The following is a 19,888-nucleotide window of genomic DNA, read 5'->3' as shown; positions in this document are numbered from 1 at the left end:
ATATGTTCATGTATATATATATATATATATATATATATATATATATATATATATATATATATATATATATATATATATATACAGTATATTTACGACTAGCGAGTTACGTAAATTCCTGTGCTCCAAAACTCGCCTACTTTATATTACATAATCTGATACACAAGAGAAATCCTCTGAGCTCTGAGGGCAATACGCAACTCCCAGACAATAATGTATATGAACACTGAATATCCAAATTTCTTGTTACTTTCACTCAAAATAAGAATGGGAGATTACTTTACTTTTAAGGGGAAATATTCTAAAACCAACCTCTTACTTCGGTTCTTAAGTCCGGGAATATGTGCAAAGCAGTGAAATAAGTACTGTATTGGTGATAAAAGTAATACACTCTTTACAAAAATAGATATATTCTATAAGAAAAATAACTTATAAAAATAATACCAAAAATAAATCATTCAAAAATTAAATGTTAACTGGACCTTAGATTAAGACATAATGACACTTTATAGAAACAAAAAATATGCACTCACGTTTCACTAGAAATTAATTTATGAAAATATTTAATTTTGACAATTAATAAAAAAAATGACACAACACCAGAGGAAATAAACAATTACACTTACTTATACGTAACTGTTATTTTCATGTCCCTAGGGCTCACACAAGGATGCCGAACGGTTAAGCAGAAATAAATATAGTTCACTCTTTAACTTAATCTCGCAGGGCCAGTCACAAAAATCAATTAATTTTTTTTATAATAAAACTCTATTCACATATACACGGCACTTCTTACAACCTAAGCCACAGAAATTCCAATTTTTGAACAAGCCCAATTCACATTTGAGAGAAAACACTATGTATGTTTAAGGGGAAACATATTCATGTTTGAAAGGAAACACTATGTGTGTTGAAGAGGAAAAATGTAGTGTCTGGATGGAAGCTGGAGATAGGATGGTTGGATGTTGGCTCTTTCAGAGGGTCAGGCTGGATCTCTCTGTCTCCTGCATTGCTAGGCCCTATATATATCATCCTAATACACTCTGGAATATTCCAATGGCTTCAAGCATCATTTTTGGTGAGTTTGCACAAGGTCAGGGCCATTCCTCCTGCATCAGGTAGCCAACTTAGCAGTTTGAAGGTGGTGTTCCATTCGTCGTCCAATGAGGCAACACACTCGGCTAACTCCGCTCACCTCCTCTCTTACCCTTAAAAAAGAATAATCTTAGTCTAGTATCCTCATGCATTTTCCAACCATGTGGAAACATGACGAAATCCTTAGTAATTATACCTCTTGTGTGTCATACATACCTTTTAACAAGATTACATAAGACTTCATAACTAAACTATGTGAAATAGAAATTAAATTCTTTAAAATGATGTAAACTTACATATACGGAACTGAATGAAAATACAACTAAATAAATGATGACAATGTTATTTAATTTACATACATTTACTTAATCCTATGTGAGTGGGACCCACCTTACGAGCTGGCTGTACATCTCTTAATTACACAAATGAAATACGTGAGTAAAATAATTTACCCTCATGTAGACCAGCTTCATAAGAATAAATATATATATATATATATATATATATATATATATATATATATATATATATATATATATATATATATATATATATATATATAAAATATACGTGTGTTTGTGTGTCTTTTCTGTAGAAATTATATCAGCTGGAATGTGATGAGCATGAAATATGTACTAAAGCCATGAAAGTAAAACTGAAAGGACATTATTCTAGATAGTACTATACTTGGATATTGGTGACATCATCGAATTCCGGTCATTTCCACATATATTGTATATAGTATGGTACATCCATCCATCCATATACCAAGGCACTTCCCCCAATTTTGGGGGGTAGCCGACACTAACAATGAAACAAAAAGGGGACCTCTACTCTCTATGTTCCTTCAGCCTAATCAGGGACTCAACCGAGTTCAGCTGGTACTGCTAGGGTGCCACAGCCCAACCTCCCACATTTCCACCACAGATGAAGCTTCATAATGCTGACTCCCCTACTGCTGCTACCTCCGCGGTCATCTAAGGCACCGGAGGAAGCAGCAGGGCCTACTGGAACTGCGTCACAATCGCTCGCCATTCATTCCTATTTCTAGCACGCTCTCTTGCCTCTCTCACATCTATCCTCCTATCACCCAGAGCTTTCTTCACACCATCCATCCACCCAAACCTTGGCCTTCCTCTTGTACTTCTCCCATCAACTCTTGCATTCATCACCTTCTTTAGCAGACAACCATTGTCCATTCTCTCAACATGGCCAAACCACCTCAACACATTCATATCCACTCTAGCCGCTAACTCATTTCTTACACCCGTTCTCTCCCTCACCACTTCGTTCCTAACCCTATCTACTCGAGATACACCAGCCATACTCCTTAGACACTTCATCTCAAACACATTCAATTTCTGTCTCTCCATCACTTTCATTCCCCACGACTCCGATCCATACATCACAGTTGGGACAATCACTTTCTCATATAGAACTCTCTTTACATTCATGCCCAACCCTCTATTTTTTACTACTCCCTTAACTGCCCCCAACACTTTGCAACCTTCATTCACTCTCTGACGTACATCTGCTTCCACTCCACCATTTGCTGCAACAACAGACCCCAAGTACTTAAACTGATCCACCTCCTCAAGTAACTCTCCATTCAACATGACATTCAACCTTGCACCACCTTCCCTTCTCGTACATCTCATAACCTTACTCTTACCCACATTAACTCTCAACTTCCTTCTCTCACACACCCTTCCAAATTCTGTCACTAGTCGGTCAAGCTTCTCTTCTGTGTCTGCTACCAGTACAGTATCATCCGCAAACAACAACTGATTTACCTCCCATTCATAGTCATTCTCGCCTACCAGTTTTAATCCTCGTCCAAGCACTCGAGCATTCACCTCTCTCACCACTCCATCAACATACAAGTTAAACAACCACGGCGACATCACACATCCCTGTCTCAGCCCCACTCTCACCGGAAACCAATCACTCACTTCATTTCCTATTCTAACACATGCTTTACTACCTTTGTATAAACTTTTCACTGCTTGCAACAACCTTCCACCAACTCCATATAACCTCATCACATTCCACATTGCTTCCCTATCAACTCTATCATATGCTTTCTCCAGATCCATAAACGCAACATACACCTCCTTACCTTTTGCTAAATATTTCTCGCATATCTGCCTAACTGTAAAAATCTGATTCATACAACCCCTACCTCTTCTAAAACCACCCTGTACTTCCAAGATTGCATTCTCTGTTTTATCCTTAATCCTATTAATCAATACTCTACCATACACTTTTCCAACTACACTCAACAAACTAATACCTCTTGAATTACAACACTCATGCACATCTCCCTTACCCTTATATAGTGGTACAATACATGCACAAACCCAATCTATTGGTACCATTGACAACACAAAACACATATTAAACAATCTCACCAACCATTCAAGTACAGTCACACCCCCTTCCTTCAACATCTCAGCTTTCACACCGTCCATACCAGATGCTTTTCCTACTCTCGTTTCATCTAGTGCTCTCCTCACTTCATCTATTGTTATCTCTCTCTCATTCTCATCTCCCATCACTGGCACCTCAACACCTGGAACAGCAATTATATCTGCCTCCCTATTATCCTCAACATTCAGCAAACTTTCAAAATATTCCGCCCACCTTTTCCTTGCCTCCTCTCTTTTTAACAACCTTCCATTTCCATCTTTCACTGTCTCTTCAATTCTTGCGCCAGCCTTCCTTACTCTCTTCACTTCTTTCCAAAACTTCTTCTTATTCTCTTCATATGACTGACCCAATCCCTGACCCCACCTCAGGTCAGCTGCCCTCTTTGCCTCACGTACCTTGCGCTTTACTTCCACCTTTTTCTCTCTATATTTTTCATACTTCTCTATACTATTACTCTGCAGCCATTCTTCAAAAGCCCTCTTTTTCTCTTCCACTTTCACCTTCACTCCTTCATTCCACCATTCACTGCCCTTCCTCATGCTGCCTCCAACAACCTTCTTGCCACATACATCACTTGCAATCCCAACAAAATTTTCTTTTACTAACTTCCACTCCTCCTCTAAATTACCAGTTTCTCTTACTCTCACCTCATCATATGCCATTTTCAACCTTTCCTGATATTTACTTTTTACCCCCGGTTTTATTAGCTCTTCAATCCTCACTACCTCCCTTTTACATCCACCTACTCTATTCCCCCACTCTTTTGCTACAACTAATTTTCCTTCCACCAAAAAATGATCAGACATACCGTTAGCCATACCCCTAAACACGTGCACGTCTTTCAATCTTCCAAACATTCTTTTAATTACCAACACATAATCCATTAATGCCCTTTCTACTACTCTTCCATTTGCCACTCTTACCCATGTATACTTATTTTTATCTTTCTTTTTAAGAAGCTAGCACTTATTACCATCTCTTGTTCAACACACATGTCTACCAGTCTCTCACCACTCTCATTTTCACCTGGTACGCCATACTTACCAATGACACCTTCTACCTCTCCAGCGCCCACTCTAGCATTCAAGTCACCCATAACAACTACATAATTCCTTCTACCCAGTCCTTCTACACACCTAGTTAAATCATTCCAGAACTCATTCCGATCTTCTTCACTTTTCTCACTACCTGGCCCATACGCACTGACAAACGCCCAACATTCCCTACCCAACCTAACCCTTGCCCACATTAACCTAGATGATATCTCCTTCCATTCCACTACTTTACCTGTCATCCATTCACTCAGCAATAACGCCACACCCTCTCTCGCCTATCCCCTTTCAATCCCAGACACTCTACCAGACATTTCACCAAACATCACTTCACCCTTTCCTTTCATCTTTGTCTCACACAAGGCCAATACATCCATCCTTCTACTTCTAAACATACTTCCAATCTCACATCTTTTACTCTCTATCGTACTACATCCACGCACATTTAAACACCCCAAAACTAGAGTGCGGGGAGCAGTCACTCTCCCCCCAGCTCCATCTCCTTGTCGATGTCTCGCAGAAATTTTTTACAGGAGAGGGGGTTCCCAGCCCTCTCGTCCCGTCCCTTTTAGTCGCCTCTTACGACACGCAGGGATAACGTTGGCGCTATTCTAATTTTTATATGCCCCCGCGGCCACAGGGGGCATGTAAAATGAAGGTATCAGATTTTTACATTAATTTCTTTTATCTTATTACTTGTGTATGCAACCCGTCAAAAAAGATGGGTACAGTAAATATATATACACACACATTCAACCCTTCCTACCCACTCCCCCCTTCAGGTTTAGGTTCAGGTTTATGGCATAGCCTTTCCAGGGTCACCTCCAATAATCTAGTTATTTGAGATTAAGTTTCTTTTATTCTGTTTTGTCTTTTTCTCCATGTTAGGTTTAATGTTTTTTTCTAAATTTCTTTCACTTAATAAGAGTGATCATATATTTTCTTTAGGTCTTACTCGTAGGGTTTTTGAAGGTCAAATTTTTTCATTCCTTTCTTTTCTATATTCCTGGCAAAACAACAAAAAGTTGATCAAATCTTCTTCCTCATTTTCACAAGAATTACAGTTCTCCCCCGTTGTGTCTATTAATAAAGTTTATTTTCATCGTATTAGTTCTTGCTCAAAAAAATATTACTGTTGCAAATGTATTGTCATATATTTCCTTTTCCTCACTACAACCTGCTTGTTCAGCAATTTGTTGGAGATTGTGGATTTTGAATTTAACTCATGGTTACCCCCTCTCACCAGGATATGACCACTCCCTCTCCCCCTTACCTGAGGGACAGGGAGAGACCAAATAGTCATACGTTTAGCAATGCTGCTCAGTGCGAAAAAAATATCAGAAGGTCCTTAACTTACAAAGATAATAGGTTCAAGAATCTGATTTTAAGTGGAATTTTGTTAAATTTAGTCTAGGGTAGGCCAAATATAACTCCCATGTGTACGATTTCCAGCAACCCGTTTCATATGAAATAAATATCAGGTTATTGCAAATGTCATTTTGCTTACTGTATTAATTGATATATTATTGTTTTATTAAAGTATTTCTTTATCTTATTACAGCATATAAACTTTTGCTACAGTATCTGAGATTTATGATTTCAGTTGGATTTGTGTTTGTATCTTCGGATGCTTGAAAGTTGAGGACCTTCTGTGTGTTTATATATGGAGCCAGACACTTGCTCTTCATTATACAGTATAGGGGAGGATTATATACCTGTACTTCAAAAATTTTATTGTGCAGTAGATAGATTGTTGTTTTATAAAATCATCAAATTAGTATTATTATAAAATTTCTGATGATTTTGGTAACTTGATCATTTAATGGAATTTTTTTTTCTTTAAAGAAAGCATTTAAAATATATATTCACATGATAACATGAAGAATGTTCAGCTCTGTTTAACATTATATTTTTCATATATGTATTGTTGAAGCTAAATACATATAATGAACATTAAAACTAGGTGAATAACAGAAATGAAAGGGAAATAGAAAAGAAGAATGAATGGGATATAAAGATTTATAAAATGATATACTGTACAGAAGTACTTACACTAACATTTTGGTTTCCCATTCTGTTTATAAAATTACAGGTATGTAGTAATACACTGTACAGAAGTATTTACACTTGAAATCTTGTTTTTTCATATAGTTTATTTTCTTATTTCATTTCTTCACTGGGATATTTATCCCTGTTGATCCCTTGGGCTTATAACATCCTGCTTTTCCAACTTAGCTAGTATTGATAATAAAGATAAGCTGAAAATAATTCAGTTAAAACTTATGGCAGGCAGGATAATAATAGGATAATAAATTGAAATTTGAGGGATAAGTGGTATAAACAAGATTCTTTGGTATGGATAGCATGCATCTTATACCATACAGGCAAAAGGTTTTGTTGAAATTACCTTTTTTTGCATACAATTTTCAATAATTTAAGTTTTGCTATGCTAATTGAGCTGGAATTCAAATGTTCACATTTTTAAAACTACTTAACTGCTTAGTAGATGTTGTTTGCTAATGTGAATATATTTTTGCAGATGGTGTGTATACAACATACCATTCTACTACAGCAAAGGATGTGATTTAGCAGAACCATATCTGCTGCTAGTTTGGAGTTGGTTTGAAGTAGCAGTTGCATATTTTTGGGCTGCTTTAGACTCAATAGTAGAGTATATTCCAATTATAAAGGAATCGGTATGTATTTTTTGATATTCCAATACTCAAATTGAAATTAGTAATTTTTGTGAAATTCCAATACTGTACTGATATTGAATGTACTTTAATATATTATTTGTTCCGGTGCAAAATACAAACCTTCCGCTCTTTACCGAGATTTATTATTTCTGCGAAAGTTGAAACCAGCCGATAAACTTTTTGTCAGGGTGTAACTACGAACTGCTAGTTAGCGTAGGGGGTGAGCAGGGTAGGTTAACCCTCCCACTCACACCAGCATTAGCAACTAACCGTCACTTTTTATTTCAGCTCAGTAGAGTAAAGACGTAGTCTCTCTCTCCCGTCAACACCCTTTTAACCGGTTACGGCTAAAAGCAACTAGCCTAATGTTTATTAAATTTCCTTTTGAGCTGCCTTCCTTTCACGGGTTCCCCTGGCAAGGGAAGTAGAAAAAGGCCATGGCCTCTACCTCTGTTGCTCACCCAGTTTTCGCTCTGCTTCGGCGGGTGGTCATGAGCAGTGGCTGACAGCAACTCCTCGGAGTGATTTTTCACAGGACCACATGTCTTGGGAACGAGTTTCGGTTTCGTTCCGGAGATTTTTTGGGTTGCTGTTCCTTTAGCCGGGTTCGCCCAAAGGGAGATGCAAACTGTCAACCGGAAGGTACGCCTTCAAGTGTTACGCAGTTCGACCTTCCGAGGAAGGACGATGCAGCACCCTTCCGAGCGGCACCTCCCTCGTCCATGAGGTGATGCGCCATAGGAAGGAGGAGTTGATGGATTTTCTCTTTTGCAAGAGGAGAGATCTTCTCCAACGGCCTTCTGAACGACAGCTCCCTCGTCTGCAAGGTGATATGCCTTAGGAAGGAGGAGTTGATCATCCTCTTTTGCAAGAAGAGAGATCATCTTCTACATTCCCTTGTGAACGGCAGCTCCCTCATCCGCGAGGCGATGCACCGTAGGAATGAGGTGTTGATCAATCCTCTTGCAAGAGGAGAGATCTCCAACACACCCTTCTGAGTGACAGCTCCCTCGTACGCAAAGCGATGCATCCTAGGAAGGAGGAGTTGATCAATCCTCTGGCGAGAAGATCTGGCGAGAAGAGAGATCTTCTCCAACGCTCCCTTTTAAGTGAAGGCTCTCTCGTACGCGAGGCAATGCACAGTAGGAAGTGGGAGTTAATCAATCCTCTCTTGCGACAGGAAAGATCTTCTCCAATACTCCCTTCTGAGCGGAGGCTTCCTCCTACGTGAGGCGATGCACCGTAGGAAGGGGGAGTTGATCAATCCTCTCATGCGAGAGGAAATATCTTCCCTTCTGAGTGGCAGCTCCCTCTTATGTAAGGCGATGCGCCATCGAAAGAGGTGTTGATCTCTCTTATAGCTTGCGAGAAACGAGTCTTGTTGCATTTTCCCTCTAGGATATTTGCCGCAGATGGTGAAGACTGCCAGCCTCCTTCCCCATCGATGAGTCGTGTAGGCCTTAACTCTTTGGGGTTATTGCCACATCGTGCTTTCGGGCACAACAAAGCTCTTAAAGTTTCTAACGCTAACGAGGGAGAAACAGCTGATCAAGTCCAGCACAGACTTGTTTCGTTTCCTTCGAGGGAATTACATAAGGCTACTCACCTCCCCCCTTTTTTGTGGGGGGGAGTAGGAGTTCTAAGAAGAGGTGAGGGATTTCTCGCTTCGTGCGAGACACTTGTCTCGCACGAGCCTTCGCTTCGCGCGAGACCCCAGCCCCGCGAGGTTGGCCCGAGGTGAAGTTTTGCGAAATCCTCGCCTTAGTACCCGTAGCGAGTTTGTGAACCCTCTTTGACAAAGCTAGAGTAGCGTATGCTACTGGGTCTAGCTGGAAAGGAGATTGCTGGCGCTTTGAATATGCTCGTTTACGGACTCTCGCTGGCGTTCGTGGGCGATTGCCAGCACTTTGTGGGTGCTTGGCAGTGTTTGCTAGTACAGTAATATCTTGAGATACGAGCCTAGTGCGTTCCGGGCCCTGAGCTCGTATGTCAATTCGTTCGTATCTCGGATCAATTTTTCCCATATGAAATAATCCGTTCGCACCCTAAGAAAAAACACCTAAAAACAGTATATTACAGCAGAAAAACATGTTTTAAATTGTTCTAATTTACATTCTATGCTCACAAAATAACAAATACCTATGTACTGTACTGGTTATGATCTGCAATAAAATCTGACATTATTATGGAGTTCTTACCTTCGAGACAGACGGTAGCGGCTAACGGCAGTGTGTGCGAAGGAGGATGAAGAGAGAACGGGGAGGAGAGAGACTTGACGGCAACACGTTCGGTACGCTACACTTTTGTAACACTACATAACATAACTTAAATGAAATTAGCTTACTGTACACACTTAAAAATAAATGTTAATCTTACGTTACACTAAACTTAATTCTAATTTTGTTTTAATTTTAATTTTTTTTTTACTTTTCTTCTTCCGGCTTGGCTCTTTTTGCCTCGCTTTTTAACTCGCTTTCATCTTCACTTTTTAAAAGGAACCTATCTAGGGATGTTTGCTTTTCTCCCCTTCAAAATGTTACGATAATGACGTACACAAGTGTCGTCACAAAAGGCTAACGCACGACCACACGCCAACTTGTCCAGGTGCCTCTTTTCCATAAAATCAGAAAACTCCTGCCACTTCGCTAACATGTCTCTGATTTCCGTCGTAGAAAGGCGGTCCTCCTCTTCCACCTCCTCTTCGCTACTGAGCTCCTGCAACACCTCCGAATGTTGCATCTCCTGGAGCTCGATCAAATCCTGTGCCGTGACCTCTTCCTGATGCTCCTCGACAAGGTCGTTCACGTCTGCCTCATCTACCTCCAGCCCCATGGATTTTCCAAGAGACACGATTTCATCCACCACAATAGGTTCAGGTTCATCAGGGTCTGGGGTATCGAACCCTTCAAAGTCCCTCTCAGCGACGGAAGCTGGCCACAATTTCTTCCATGCTTAATTAAGAGTTCATGTGACACCCTGCCATGCATCGTCAATAATTTTTAAGCAATGGACGATATTGAAATGTTCCTTCCAAAATTCACGGAGGGTGAGATTGGTGTTGTGTGTGACATCAAAGCATTTCTTGAACAAATGCTTCGTGTACTGTTTTTTTAAAGTTAGAAATTACTTTTTGGTCCGTGGGGTGGAGTGGCGTGGTGTTGGGCAGGAGATAAAGGACCTTGATGAACCTGTACGCATCAAGAATGTCCTCTTCGAGACCAGGAGGGTGACCAGGGGCATTGTCAAGGACCAGGAGACATTTCATTGGCAGGCTTTTCTTGGCCAAATATTATTTGACTGCCGGACCAAAGCACAGATGAACCCATTCTGTGAAGAAATGCCGCGTAACCCAAGCCTTAGCATTAGTGCGCCACATCACTTGCAGTTTTTCTTTCAAGATCCTTTGGCTCTTGAAAGCACGTGGGTTTTCTGAGTGGTACACCAGCAGTGGCTTGACCTTACAGTCACCGCTGGCATTGGCACAAAAGGCTAGAGTTAACCGGTCTCTTCTCCTCTGCCGTGCTGAATGTCCTCCTGGGCAACTTCTTCCAGAAAAGGCCAGTTTCACCGCAGTTGAAGACTTGTTGGGGGATGTATCCTTGTTCTGCGATAACTGAGGCAAAGGTTTTGACGTAGTCCGCCGCAGCTTTCGAGTCGTAACTTGCTGCTTCCCCATGCCCAACAACTGAGTGTATCCCAGTCCGTTTTTTTAAATTATCCAACCAGCCACGACTGGCTTTGAAGGTTTCCGCTGTCGTCAAAGTCTCCCCTCTCTCAGCTGCTTGTTTTCTTTTCAAGTCATTGTAGATTCTGCTGGCCTTTTCACAGATGATTGTCTCGGTCATGCTATCTCCCGCCAACTGTTTCTCCTTTATCCATATTAAAAGAAGCCTCTCCATCTCGTTATGAATATTACTCCGCAGCTTGGAAAGGAGGGTTAGTCCTTTGGAAGGCTTGGTGCTCTTTATAGCATCCTTCTGCTTAAGGATGGTACATATTGTTGATGTACTCCTCCCATATTGGCGAGTCAGCTCAGTCACTCGTACACCACTCTCATGTTTTTCAATTATTTCATGCTTTATCTCAATTGTCATCATACGCTTTTTCTTTTCACTACCCTCGTTTGCACTCGCTTGCTTTGGACCCATTGCTTATTCACTTAATTCTGTACTGGTTAACGCAAAAACCACGTAAAAAATGCAAACACTACGGCCGATGCCGGGAGATAACTTTACGCGACAGAGATCCGACGGGAAAGAGTGAGCGATGCTGTCCTGGTTAGCAGCCTCTCGCACACTCGGCTACCTAGTGGCCACATAAGGAACCATCTCGTATCCTCGTATCTCAAATTTGTCTCTTATCTCGGGGCAAAAATTTGCTCAAATCTTTCCTCGCATCTAAAATTTCTCATATGTTGGGACACTCATAAGTCGAGGTATTACTGTATCAGACGGCGTTCACTGATTCTCGCGAGTGCTCGCCAACGTTTACAAATGCTCGCCAGCATTTGCTGGCAACCCTGTACGAAAGCTTTCTGGGACAACAAACCCTTCATGCAATACTTCGCTTTTACATGGGTATCTCTCAGCCCTGAGAAGTTTTACATAATTACAGACGTTCGGTAAAATTCTGTAAAAGGCTGAATCGAACTCTTGTGGCGCATGTGCTTGTGCCAAGACAAAACCTCAGGGTTTGCCACAGTATGGTTTACTACCGATGGCTTGAGTCGGCTGCATGTGTCAGTGTCTCTGGACACGAGTACTCGTTAGACACCAAGATTCGTGAATTATAATCCTTCTGGGTTATTTTCTTGGGCTTAGTTGCCCGACAAAATGGAGAGCTTACGATTATACCCTCACAAGGTTATAATCCTAAGCCTGTAGTCCCAAGATTGTTAGTTTCTGCTCACGTTTACGAACCATAGCAAGCTCCATACACAAGGTGGCCAGATGAATGTTGTCGGCTTTTCATTACGTTTACGAACGTTAAGAGGCCCCCGCCCTACAAGACAACCAAACAATTTTGTCAGCCTCCCGTTTCGTTTATGAATGTTAGCAAGCCTTGCCCACAAGGCAGGCAGGCAGGCAAAAAACGGAGTTATAATCGTTAAACTAGCTGTATGTGTTGTTTTACACATCTTCTGAATACTACAGTTAGTCGATGATATAATTCGTTGGCATTAATGTTGTGATTCCTCGCACATACATTATTCCCTCAAGCGGTCTAAAACTCGTCAAACATTTACCCGGAGGCAAAGAGGTTACTCATGCGCAGCGGCAGACGGACATGCGCCTATGCGGGCAAGCAATCTTGCTGCTGACGAGGATTATAGACCATCTTACAATTAGAAGTCTGTTCTAATATATCATTAGTGTTGATGGCTATATTCCTTATGGGGAACCAGGTTATGCATTACTCTTTTTCCTTCCCCGTAACCAGACATGCTGGATATGCGGTCCCCCTTCATCCCTGGCAATCCTTCCTAACTTCCGATCAGAGGTCTCAATTCTAATAATAATACCGAGACCAGAAACTTCACATAAGTGATTCGGTTTAATGGAAGAAAAAATTAAAAACTTATACCAGTTTTGCTGATCGGAAACGAAGAAATACAAACTTTTTCATCGTTCATAGGAAGGAGGTGGTCTCGGTTAAGAACATTTATCAACGTTCTCCAACCGAGTTCTGGACACTGCTAATAATTCGTGCTACGCCCATATGTTCGTCCGCCTCCCTTGTCTGGATTACGGGTCCATAGATGGACTTGTGCATACAATACCTGTCCAACAATAGATTGGAGATACATATGAATCCTACCTTTTGGAATTAGTTGTGTACGATCGGTCTCTTACCCTTAAGCAATCACTAGGAGATTTGCTGTAATAACTTCTTCCTCTAAGGAGTACAGGCTACCCTGGTTTATCGATTTTATCGTACATACTTGGCCAGCTCCCATTGCATTGGTGGCAGTTGGAGTTAATCCCCCCCCCCCTTCATAGCAGGTGTGTGCAAACTGTTGCACTTCTTGACATCAACTTGAGATGTTACTTGCTACGCAATCTCTAGACCCCTCGCGAGGAACCGAGGAGGATTGACTTTGCGCTGGAAGGTCTAGGTCGCTTGTTCCACTCAATGGAACTTGCTAACCTTTAGGGGGAAGCGCAATAGAGACAATCCCGAGGTATTGTTGACATCCTAATGGGTATTGGTTGACCAGGTAGCCCAGAGCCTTCCCAATGGTGATGGAGGAATTTTTCCTCACAGGTGCTGGTACAACCTGTCTCCAGCAGTCTTAATAGCCTGTTAGGAACGAATGCCTCTTCCTGGAGGGCCGCATAACTTTACTCACCAGGCTGCTGTGGGAGACAGTTCATAGGAAAATACCCTGGTCTATCTTCCTCGTGCATTAACACACACTAGTTTTGCCTGGAAATCTTGCACGGCGTTGCGCACTAATTCAGCGAGTAAAGTGGGCGGAGAAGCTCATTTGCCTGACTAAGAGAGGCACTGCACTTCAGCTACACGGAATGCTCTCTTGGGCGAATCTTTAAATCAAGAACCACAAACACAAGAAACATGGTCCAGTATAAAGGCGAGTCCTAGGTCACGGTACCTGGGCTAGCTGAAAAAGGCACGCAGGGCTAGATCTGTTGCCCATGAGAACTGAGAAAAGCGCACAAACCAGTGCGCAATTCCAAGTCGCATCTTGCGGTTGGGCAAACTGGAAGGAGCGCGCTCTACCAGTTTTGCCTCACAATCATGGACTCACCCTTCACAAGTGCACTTGGATAGAAATTACATTTAAGAGCTGAAAGGCTCTGTTTTTGCTGCTCTCAACTCGCGACCATACGCTCCCAGCAGGACAAACTGGAAGAGGTGCCCAAGCCAGCGCGCCTTACAAACCTTCTCCTTGCCAACGCTCGCCCTTGCGAAGAGGGATGGCAGGTAGCCTCCCCTTCAAGGATCGACCATCCTCAGACTGTTCCACCTTTGGTCAAGACCATACTAGGTAAGGCCTTTCTGTTAGGGGATCAAGTACCGGCAGAGCTTTCTCCTTAGAGGCAAACTGTTAGCACCAGTGGCAAAACGGCTTGGGCATCTAACATTCCTCAAGAAGTTAATGCCCCATGGCTGGTTCCACATACTGTCCTTGAGCACCCTAGTACCAGTGGGACCCGAGCAGAAGAAAGACCTGAGTTTGTGGGTGCTAGACACCAATCTCATCAGAGGAGTTTATCTCTCTCCTCCCTTAGATTTGTTGGTCTTCATAGACGCATTAAAAAGAAGGGGGGAGGTTGTCATCTGTTACACCTGACAGCATCCGGACTTTGGTCCGAATCCGAAAGGTGGTGCCACATAACCTTCGGGAAATGAGGATAGCCTGCCTGACCTTCAAGTATTTTCATTACCTCCTTTCAGGTCATTATGTAGTGCTGATGAGCATCAACACTATAGTAGTGTCCCACTGGAACAAACAAGGAGAGACCTTGTCACAGCACCTATGCCTGCTAGCTGTGAAAATCCTCCGGTGGACAGAAGGGAATTTGGTAGCCTTAACAGCACTCTTCATCCCTCGCAAGAAAAACGTGCTGCCGAACAGTTTGAGCAGGTATAGTCAGATAGTTGGCTCCGAATGGGCATTCGACCTGTCCACGACGTCCCTAAACCGGAACTGTCGGTGTACTTCTCATCAGTACCGGTACCACAAGTGTTCTTGCAGGACTTTTCAACACCTGTGGAACAAAATGGACAACCATGCGTTCCCTTCCTCCTGCCTAGTAAGGAGATTATTGAACAGGGTAAGGACATTGCAGATCTAGCACTGACCCTCTTAGCTCTGCTGTGGCAGCATGCAGAATGGTTCCGGACCTTCTGCATTTGCTCATAGAGGCACTGAGGGAGCTCCGTCCTCTTCCCGAGCTACTCAGACAACTACATGTGAAGATTTTACACTAAGTGATACCATCGCTATGCCTTCACACCAGGAGGCTACCCAGCAACTACTCGCAAGAGAGGCTTTTTGAAGCCGGTTGCTAGACGCATGGCAAGATACCTCTGGGAGTCGTCGTCTGTGGTGTATCAGGTGAAGTGGTTCGTCTTTTGTGGTGGAGGTTATGGACAGGGTATCTCTCCACTCAGTACCGGTAGTCCAGCAGTAGCGGAGATTTTACTGTTCCTCGGTGGGGGAAACTCGCTCAGTGTCTGTGGGGAAAGGCTTTCGTTCAGTCTTGAACATTGTCTTCGAACTGAATTGAGTTAACATTTCCTCCTTGGCGGAATTGTGACTCCTTATACGGAACTTTGAGCACTCCTGCCCCCAGTCAAAAGTTAGACCACCTCCTTGGAACGTTGTTAGGGTCTTACGTTCACAGAAAGGAGCCCCTTATGACATTATGAACCTCTACGTCAAGCCTTGGATAAAGACTTGACCTTAAAGACAGTCTTCTTTTGGCCCTGACTTTTGCAGGAAGTGAGCTACAAGATCTTCCATTTGACATCACCCATTCAGGGGGATGGGTGGCAAGTCACACTCAGTGTCACCCCCTGAGTTTGTTTCAGACCTAAATTCCGTCCTTAGCAAATCCTAGATTCGGGACCCTTCGGATTGTGAGTGTCCGATCGGTAACAAACGATACTGATGGACTTTAACTATGCCCTGTAAGGACGATGAATACCCTGGATAGGTATCGTTATTTGACCACCTTAATTAGGTATCGATGGGTCGACCTCGACCCGAGGTCCAAAGAAAATTCATAAAAAATTCATTTACAAATCAATTCACAACCTTTTACTATTAAAAAAAAAACTTCAAAGAATATTCTTTTTGTCAAAAAAAATAAATGAAAGCTAAGTTCTAAATAAATATTTATTACAAATAAATATAAAAAAATGACTACAAAAAAGTTCACCTAAAATCTAAATATGGAAATAAACTAAAACTATTCCATGCACTTATTCTATAATTATTGAGCACCATTTGCTGAGATCCGGGGGGGGGGAGACCAAAAGGGAACATATCCTGAAATGAGAAAAAAAAGTGTATATTTATTTGGCTAAAAAATCTATCCTCTTCTCAAAATTTTTTTGCGGTAAGTAAATGACATAGTTGGTGGCTGAAATTTTTACAGTATGTTGTATTATTATCTTACAACAAAAATGTGTAAAATAATCTGCACTTGGATAATATTTAATTTTTTTTTTTTCCTGAGTTATATCATGAAATTTTTCAAGACATATCCTTATATCCATTGCTGAGCATAGTATTAATGCATGGAAATATCAGAAATTTTATAAAAAAAAAAAAAAAAAATAGGAATACATAGAGCTATGCCAGCTTGTGTCAGAAATGCTCACAAAATGGCTGCCAACCACACCACCTTGGAAGGTCAAATCTGCTACCTGAAATGGAGAAAGATATGTCAATATCAGCGAGTCATTTACTTATATAATTGTTCGAGGATTTGCAGAAAAATATTATGGTAACTAGAATGAAGGTTATAGATTATTTTGCAATTAAAAAAATTAAAAAACGATCATAATTAAGTTATCATAAAGGTAAAAACTTACAAAAACAGGAGAAATTATAAGCTATTTTATAAAAACATAAGGTTTAGAAGACATTCACAAACACTTTACAACAATCCTTTTTTTACACGCCTAAACACTACTGCACATTCGATAATTATATAAAAATTTGATATTACACAACTTAGGTATTGATGGGTCGAGCTCGACCCGAGGGTATCTCAGAAATAGCACAAAGAAAAGAGCTGGGATGAAATGCGTCCTCACCCGACTGCTGCGCACACTGAACTGAGGTTTCGCAGGTCGATATCACACGCAACCAATACGGATGAAAAATTATAGCAAAAAAACATGTTTTTTTTTACCCATTACACCTATCCAGGGTATCTCATAAGGATGAGAAGAACTCGACCCCATGTTATCAAGCTGTTCATCAGCATGGGGAAGACCAAGAGGAAATCACGAAGAACTTGATCTCCTCTTGGATCAGATGAGTACAGTAATAGAAAGGGCACGGGCCTCAGACACCTTGACGACAGGTAGACGTCCCCATGCGTATGATGTTATGGGAGTAATACTTCCCTGGCATTCCAAAGAATTTTTCTGTTCAGCAGGTACTGCAAGTGGGCAGGTTGAAACATCAAACAATGTTCACCTCCTGCTACCTGCAAGACATAACCCAGAGGAGCCTAGACACACTTCTCAATAGGTCCTGTGGTGGTTGCTCATAAAGTGATCTAAACACCCCAGCTCCCTTGTGGGACAAGTATCAGAGGTTCGAGGGCGGAGGTTACCTGCTTAGTAAGTCTAGGATGAATGTGGCAGTGACTGGCCACCTCCTACTTCATCTTCCCCTCTTGGGGTGCAGCATTCGGGGAACCCTGCACAGCTGAGTTGTTCTTTGGTGGGTGAGTTTCACGCTCTATGGACAACCTCATATACATGTATATGTGTTATGTCCCCGTCCTCCTGTCAGCGGGAGGCGAGAAGAAATATATATTAGTAGAGGGCACAGCCCAAATAGCTACGATGTATGTTCCAACTGATTAATTCCTTATTTTCCAGCAATGATTGCCCTGGCCGTTATCCTGCGAGGATAACGTGGTGCAGGATCCCTCAAGGTATCACTATACAGAGGCCATCTCGTGACAGTTGGCAGCCAGTGTAATTTGTATTTTTCCTAGCAATACAAACCTGGAGCTCTTTACACATACTAACTCGCCAGCATCAACCCCCTGAAAGTCCTGCCGCAATTAAAAAAGTGACGGTTAGTCGCTACTGCTGGTGTGAGCGGGAGGGTTAACCTACCCCGCTCCCCCCCTCTGCTAACTAGCGGCGGGTAGTTACACCCTGACAAAAAGTTTATCGGCTGGTTTCAGCTTTTGTTGAAATAATACTCCTCAGTAAAGAGCTCCAGGTTTGTATTGCTAGGAAAAATACAAATTACTTCCAAATTTATTATATTATCTCATGTTCATAGAAGCAATCCATATATATGTAAAATTTAATATACCGTATGTACATAGATGCATAATATTTCAATAAATCTTCCTGAAGTTCATCGCTATTCCTCACCCAAAAGGAACAGATTTTACCACCTATTATAAAAAGAAAATTTGAAAGTTCCCTCCTTGGTACGATACGCCCACTTTCCCTCTCCCTAATGCCCCCCTTCTCGTATGTGCTGATATTGCTTCCGGATGTATGCAAACAGGCTAAAATTGTGGCTTTTTTAGTTATAGCACTTGCGCTTACATTGTTTGACTTTTTTATTTTTTGCCTTTTTTTATTGCGGGATACAAAGAAATGTCTCCGAAGTTTGTTAATCTCATGTTTTCTCAGAGTGCTGTATAATGTTAGGGAACTATAAGAATACATGAAGCTTGTAGAGCTGTTCATGAGCTGTACCGACTTCCTTGACAAAGTTTAACGTGTAGACTTTTTAAGTGGTGCTTTTTTTCCCTGCAGCATGAAAAGACAGCATATTTGAGGTAATCTAGAGCCTATGAACAAAGATAAGTATGTTAATCAAGGAATATATTAAGGTTATATAGTGCATTTTCTAATACAGAGTGATTTAATGATTTTCCCTCACACTTACCATTAATCTTGGCACACCAGAAGATGAAGAGACCTCAACATAGGTAAGAGCTGGTTCTTTCGACTTAGTTGATTAGTCGATCCTTTTTCAGAACAAACAAGGTAGATAGGCATATCCTTTTAATCTGCCAAACATAGCAATTTTTGAGCTAACAGTGAAAACAAAGTCTCAGGCTGGTTTCCATTTCCTTATGTAAGCTAGTGCTGTTGCATTGTTAAAGTGAAGGGCTGTTCTGAACTGTTAATATGAAGATCCTTTTTCATTTTTTCCATTACCCTGAGAGATGACGATCCTCCATAAATGCTCCCCACCCCTCTCCTGGTGTATCAGAGAACGTCAACATCTTTGGAATTCTTGCCTAAGGACTTAACCTTTTCATCAATCTCTGATGTCTTCCCTACCAACTTATCAACCCCGACTGGTTGAAAGGGGGGAGAGAGTGTGACTTGAGAGGCAACTTTCATTCTCAAGTTGGTTTAGATGGAATTGAAGGGGACTCATCATATGTCTTACGCAGAAGATGAACTTCCCTAAAGACAGTATCGTTCCCAGTACACACATCAGCCTGTCAGCTTAGAACTTCTTGCCCCTTTTACCAACTTTTAAGCCCCCAGAGGAATGTAAGAAGATAATGGGACAAGATAGGCTGGGAGCTGAATGGTAGTTGGTAATACTCTTGTAACACCAGATAATGGGACAAGATAGGGTGGGAGCTGAATGGTAGTTGGTAATACTCTCGTAACACCGATATACTTATGGACTCTGGCGAAAAGGTGATCAGTTTCCAGGAAATGGAAAAGTCAGCCCCACTATTGGAAGTGGGGGCTAATACAACCACTTGCAAAACTTGGCTTACTTTGACTTGCTAATTGGATCAGGTTTGGCTAAATGGTTCTGTCTTAGGCCTGATCACTGCCAAGCAAAAAGCCAAAGGATCCTACAGATAGCATGTACCCTAGGTTGAGATGAGGCAGCTTGCAGACCAGATAGTG

At 41.7% G+C, this 19,888-nt stretch overlaps 1 protein-coding gene across 1 annotated transcript in view; it reads left to right on the top strand.

The window, feature by feature from the left end:
- Tmem214 (Transmembrane protein 214) overlaps positions 1-19,888 on the top strand; it is a 377,130-nt gene that overhangs the window by 332,143 nt on the left and 25,099 nt on the right. Inside the window, 1 exon segment of the mRNA XM_068372549.1 lies at positions 7,114-7,270. Within this exon segment, the coding sequence (XP_068228650.1) occupies positions 7,114-7,270 (157 nt within the window).

Source organism: Palaemon carinicauda, chromosome 4, assembly GCF_036898095.1.
Source record: "Palaemon carinicauda isolate YSFRI2023 chromosome 4, ASM3689809v2, whole genome shotgun sequence".
In the NCBI taxonomy this organism is placed as follows: Eukaryota; Metazoa; Arthropoda; class Malacostraca; order Decapoda; family Palaemonidae; genus Palaemon; species Palaemon carinicauda.
Note: the sequence above shows the minus strand (reverse complement) of the source record. Positions and strands in the feature narration are given on the sequence as shown.